This window comes from Centruroides sculpturatus, unplaced genomic scaffold (assembly GCF_000671375.1).
Source record: "Centruroides sculpturatus isolate CEXI.00-Female unplaced genomic scaffold, Cexi_2.0 scaffold947, whole genome shotgun sequence".
NCBI lineage: Eukaryota > Metazoa > Arthropoda > Arachnida > Scorpiones > Buthidae > Centruroides > Centruroides sculpturatus.
This window is the reverse complement of record NW_019385124.1, coordinates 143,460-149,859: the sequence shown is the minus strand read 5'-3', so window position 1 is coordinate 149,859 and position 6,400 is coordinate 143,460. Positions and strand designations below refer to the sequence as shown.

At 34.4% G+C, this 6,400-nt stretch overlaps 1 protein-coding gene across 1 annotated transcript; it reads left to right on the top strand.

Annotated features, from left to right (window-relative positions):
- The first annotated feature begins 279 nt into the window (after window positions 1-279).
- Window positions 280-2,537, top strand: LOC111635101 (general transcription factor II-I repeat domain-containing protein 2-like). Its single transcript, XM_023379965.1, has one exon. It carries the CDS (start codon window positions 681-683, stop codon window positions 2,535-2,537), a length of 1,857 nt encoding a protein of 618 aa, XP_023235733.1. The 5' UTR covers window positions 280-680.
- Window positions 2,538-6,400: the final 3,863 nt, after the last annotated feature.

The following is a 6,400-nucleotide window of genomic DNA, read 5'->3' as shown; positions in this document are numbered from 1 at the left end:
CACTAAATATTTTGAATTTAATAATTATTACAATCCGCGTCAAGCCATAAACTTGTTGTCAACAAAGAGGGTTGTAAAATGGATTCCATGTAGCTAGAAAGCTGCAGTTTCTTTTGTTTGAAAGAAAACAGATATATTTAGGTTATTTAAGTAGTAAATTAATTGGAACTTTTTATTTACTTTTATTTTTACATTCTTTTTTTCGTAAATTTAAAATTAAATTATTATTTTTAATTTTTATTTTATTTGAAATTTAACAGTCGTAAACTGTGATATATTTAGGACAGAAAAAAAAAAAAAAACAGATTGATTCTAGCGCCAATTTGAAACGAGATATCGCAATTTTAATAATTATATTTAAAATATTCAGATTTTCCACTGCACTGTGTTAATCACTTTTGATTCATTTCTGAACACGGGGGTAAAACTGACGGGCCATAAATATAATTTAGGTAAGAATGGTAACCACATTTATGATGGATTAGTGTCCTGCACCTGGCATGTTGACGATCTGACTCACAAATTCTGAGAAATGGTGGAGACGCCCGGACAGGGGTCGAACGAATTAAGACCTGCCTGGCCACGTGTGCGTAATAGTCTTCTGTCCCCGCCTCTTTAGTCTTTGGTCAGAGTGGATACAGAACAAAGCACGTGGTAGTCTAGCTTGCCTTATCTCAAACATGATTTGTTGCGGGCCTCAGAATTTTCGGCACAATGAGACATTGTTTTGCAGAGTGAACAGTATGGCGCCGGGCATTAAACGCAAGGTCAATCGCGAGAATCATCAGTTTCAAGAAGTGGAAGTGTGGACTAACAAGTACTGTTTTGTGCAACAGAACAACAGCATTATTTGCCTTTTGTGCAATGGAACAATAGCAGTGCCAAAAGAATTCAACCTGAAGCGACATCATGAAAGCCAACACAAGGATTTCCTTCTGCAAGGTACGGAACGCAAACGGAAAATCGAATCGTTACGACGATCACTAATCAGCCAACAAAATGTGTTCAAGAAACAATCTGGAGAATTGGATGCGGCTGTTGAAGCCAGCCTAGAAATATCTGCTTTAATAGCCAAGAATGGGAAACCTTTCACAGATGGCGATATGATAAAAAAGTGTCTTATCATCGCAAGTGAGAAGATGTGTCCTGAGAAGACAAAGTGTTTTCAAACAATCAGTCTTAACCGCATGACGATACAACGGAGAATCTCGCAAATTGCATCAGACATTTCTGGCCAACTTAATATTTTAGTTGCAAACTGTGCTTATTTTTCTTTGGCTGTGGACGAATCCACTGACATATCATCAACAGCACAAGTGATTGTGTTTATTAGAAGTGTTTCACTAGATTTTATTGTGAATGAAGAATTTCTTGGCATGGCATCACTTTCCGGACATACAACTGGTGCTGACTTACTTACTGGTTTATTGAGCGTTTGCAACAAATCAGCACTGGACTTTGACAAGCTATCCAGCATTGCCACTGATGGAGCACCATCTATGGTTGGATGTGAGAATGGCATGGTCACCTTGCTGAAAAACCACCTTGGGGACAGGCAAAAGGAGTTAGTCCAGTATCATTGCATAATTCACCAACAGCAACTTTGTGCAAAGAAGCTGGGATTTGAACGTCTGCTGAAAGATGTCTATGATACTGTGAACTTAATCCGCCGTCATGGACTCAACCATCGACTCTTCACATCATTTCTTGAAGAAATAGATGCTGATTATGCTGACCTGCCCACGTATACTGAAGTTCGTTGGCTGAGCAAGGCAACAGTCCTCAAGAGATTTGTGGAGCTATTGGGGCCTATTATCACTTTCCTCAAAGAACGGGGGAACACTACAAGGAATTTGGAGGGACAAAGATGGCAGTGTGATTTAGCTTTCCTTGCTGACATTACTGCTTATCTAAACGACCTTAATTTGAGATTGCAGGGAAAGATGCAACTTGTTTCTCAGTTGACAAGTAACATCAATGCATTTATGACCAAACTATCACTTTTCAAGTCCCACATGCAATCAGAGAACTTTACACACTTTCCACATTGCAAGGCCATGAAAGAGAAATACCCACATATGAAGATGGATTACTCTGACCAAGTTAACACCCTCCTTACATCATTCAATGAGAGGTTTGGTGAATTCCAGAAATACAAGATCTACCTGCAACTTTTTTCAACTCCATTTGATGTGAAAGTGGAAGATGCCCCTCCAGATGTCCAACTTGAGTTAATAGACATCCAGTGCAGTGATGAATTGAAATCACAGTTTAAAAATTCTAATCTCCTCACATTCTACAAAGAACTGCCAGATACATCATTTCCAAAACTGAAAGACAATGCTCGATTTTGTGCAAGCATGTTTGGCAGTACCTATGTATGCAAACAAGCATTTTCGCTTATGAATTTAAACAAGTGCAAAAAACGGAACAGGTTAACCAACAAGAATTTAGAAAATCTGCTGGTTGTTTCAACATCTGCCATTACGCCAGACATCAAGATTGCCGTTAGCATCCAATCTCAGCCATCGCATTAATCGCTTGGAGGTCCGGCCCCCAGTCAGTAAACTTAATCCTAATTTGGTCCTTCTTCAAAAAAGGTTGTGCATCCCTGTGTTGACCAAATGAATTATGGGTAATTGGAGCAACATTTGAATGAAACATGGTGACAATGCAGGAGATGCACGTTGCTGTTGATTACAAAACATATCACATTGTGGTTGATGGAAAAACAAGAAAAATGATGATGGAAGGTAAGACTTTAAAAAACTGAATATCATTTCAAGTAAGCAATAAATTTATTTTTCATTGTTTTTGTCAGATCCCAATTATTTACTCGCATATATAAATAAACTTCGACGTGAAAATGAGAAGTGTTCATCTACAGGTACTGTACATATTTTATATGTACAACAAATTGAATGTTGTATTTAACCAAATAGATTATTGTTTTTATGAATTTTAATGTAATTCCTATAGTTTATTTTTTACATATATATTCAATGATAGAACAATCAACATCTGAAAGATCACAAATAAATGTACAGTCTTTACAACCTTCAGAAACAGAAAAAAAATTGGTAAGTATATATTAAATAATAATATACAGTAAGGATACTTTGTAATTATTATATATTGAAATTTTCTTTTAATTAATGCAATTCAAATTGAACAAATAAGCATAATAGCAGCTTTATATTAAATATAGACAATATACATTTATTAGAACAAGTATTCATAAATTAATTTTTTGATATTTATTTTGAATGAATGAAACATTCTGTTGAAATTTATAATTATTAATTCTTTTTAAATGTAATAGTTCAAAAAAATTTTCTTAACACAATACCAAAACAGTATGCAGTATTATGTATATTATATCAGATATCATGTTAAAAATTTTGTGTAAATAATAAATTATAGCAAACTAAAAGAATGCAAAATGAAGTTTTTTTTTTTTTTTTAATTCTTAAGCTAATGAATGGACTCGCCAAGCGACACTACTTCTAATAGACACAAGGATAGAAATGGTGGAAAAATTCCTGAAATCAATTCAAAAGTCCAAATTATGGCAAAGGATTTCTGACTGTCTCAAAAAAGGGGTACACATTTCAGGCCACTGAATGCCATGCTAAGTGGTGAAATTTAATGTGTACATACAGGAAAAATGTGAACAGATCAAAAGAGTCTGGTGGTGGTGCCATAAAATAGGAATATTTCCATAAATTTCACGAAGTTTATGAAAATAAGTCAAATGTGAATCTCCCCAGTAATTACCTTAGAAGTTCTCTGCCATGTACTTCTCAAAACAATTTTCAATCATATGAAAATGAAAATTTAATTTCTGCTCCAAGCACATCAAATTCCCAAATGGAAGCAGAAACCACTGAAAGACCACGAAAGAAGAAAAGAACTGGTGATGAACCATCATTGTAGTTTAGAAATTATTTAGAAGCAAAAAAATAAAAGACAAAACAAGAGCAGAGGTTGAAAAACAACAATGGAATGATTTTAAAAAAATAGAAGAAGAAAAATTAAAAGCCAAGGAAAAATTGCGATCACATTGTGGTGTCACCCTGTAGAGACTAAATTGTACTGTACACAGAGATTACAGATACATTTTTCACATTATCATGCATTGTCAACATTCTACGCTGTACTTTATAAGATTTGTAATGGAGGGTTAACTCTAAACACGCAGTGAGTTGTTGACCTTTTTTTTCTTTCTTTCTTTCTGGCGTCAGAATTTTTCATCGAGCTATTCAGACGTGAGAAGCTAATATTGAAAGAATAATCGCAGGCCGCATAAATTCATTAGGCAGGCCATATGTTAGCCATGCCTGATCTGGAGGTATATCATTGTATAAACTGCACAAATTATGCAATACACAGCCAGTAATAATCACTTCTGGAATCAAATCCCTTTCAAACATATATAAATGTTTCAGCCTTCCAAATCTGCCAAATAATTGTCCAAATGCATTGTTCAATAAGGGTGCGACTATGCAGACGCAAATTTAGTAGCAAGCAAGAGGTTGCAAGCGATATAGTTCTCGCAAAGGAAAACCATGCACAAGCGAGAAATATCGCTGGCAAGAGCAAATTTCTGGTTCTCGCACATATCTGACAGGGTTTGATATTTCTCGCGTCTCGCCAGTTCTCGCTGAACAGTGCACATGCGCCTTCGAAAGAGTACAAAATGGCTTCTTCCAGTGACCAACACAGCAGACCAGCTATAAAAGAAAAATTAATAAGTAATGTGTATTTACACCCAGAAATATGGGATAAACGTCTTCCCAATCACAAAAATCGAAACATCATACACACAAAATGGAATGAAATAGCAGAAGAGACTCAATTAGACAGTAAGTTTCTGTTTAGTAATAAGCTTATTTTATACCAGAAGCGCTCGCACATAAAAAAAAATAGAAAATAAAGATTCCGTAGCGTGTTTAATCTGTTTACTATATGCTCAGAATTACTTTATTATATCATGTCATTGGATATACCGTGCATTTCTTTATATTTGAACACGTGCTATATAACTAGAAGCTCTTGTATTTAATGTCGAAATATAAAATTGATAATTTATTTATGAGTTAAATTATACAGTATTTGTTAATAAATTAGTTTTTACGTTTGCAGTATCCAGATGCAAGAAGTTGTAAAAGAATCTGTGTGATCAGGTCAGAGCTATCCACAACAGCTTGCCAAGAAGCGGAAGTGGCTTAGAAGCCAAAATGGATATTCTATTCACAATTACAGTTTTTAGCTGATGTGGTAGAAGCTAGAGNAAAAAGCCTAAATGGTTATTCTCTTCACAGTTACAGTTTTTAGCTGATTGGTAGTAACTAGAGAGTAAGAATCTTCACATTAATATTTTAAAATAATGATAGAAAACCACTAATAAAATAAAATTTATTTCAGGTACAAGTAGAACATTTCATATAATAATAATAGTATTATTATACTTATCTTCCAGAACACATTCAAATGTTGGAGAAAGTGAAACAAATGAAAATATACAACTACCTGCATCAGAAGTATGTATTACTTTTGTATTTTTGTAATCTTTAAAATTATTTTTTATTGTTCTATTTTTAAATCTCAAATACTTCAGATTTTAGAAAATATCACTTGTTCCAAATTGGCTTTATGTAATGTGAATATTGAAGAAATTTCACCATCACATTCACATCCAAAGAAGAGGAAAACAGCTTTTTCAGATCAATTACTAAAAGAAATTAGTAATGTAAATAGGTGAAAATATATTTTTTATATGTAATAATTGTCAAAATCTATTTTTTTGTAAATTACAATTCATAACATTAAAAACTTATTTCTTTGCAGGTAATTGAATGACTGTCAAACAAGTCCCTTTGCACTGTATCTTGATAGTTTGTTGGTGCAAGTGCCATAAAAAAAAAGACGAGACTGCGAAAGAACACTGATAGATGTAGTAAACAGTTTTATTGATGCAGAATAAAAAGTGATATTTATTAATTAGTTAAACAAAATTGTTTATTTATTTTTCAATATATATTAGTCCAAACTATAGACAAACATGATATTATACAAGTTCTGTTTTCTTACCAAATTATGGGTAAGAGAACCTGCAAAAACAAAAACGACGTAAGAGAAATAAATACAGTTTCTCTTACGTAATTTTTGTTTCCGCAGGAGACGGTCGTTGTCTGATACCCGTCTGCCGCAACGGAACCCCAAAAGACTTTCCCCGTCCTTCCTGCCACTTCGACTTCCTACCTCTGGTGACCTCCAGACCGGATTCCCCCCGCTAGGATCGACAGAGACTCGTCTGCCAAGACGATCTTCCGGGTAAGTCTCCTTCCTCTTTCTCCTCTCTCATCGCCCTCGTCTCATCTTTCTTCTCACAGGTTTT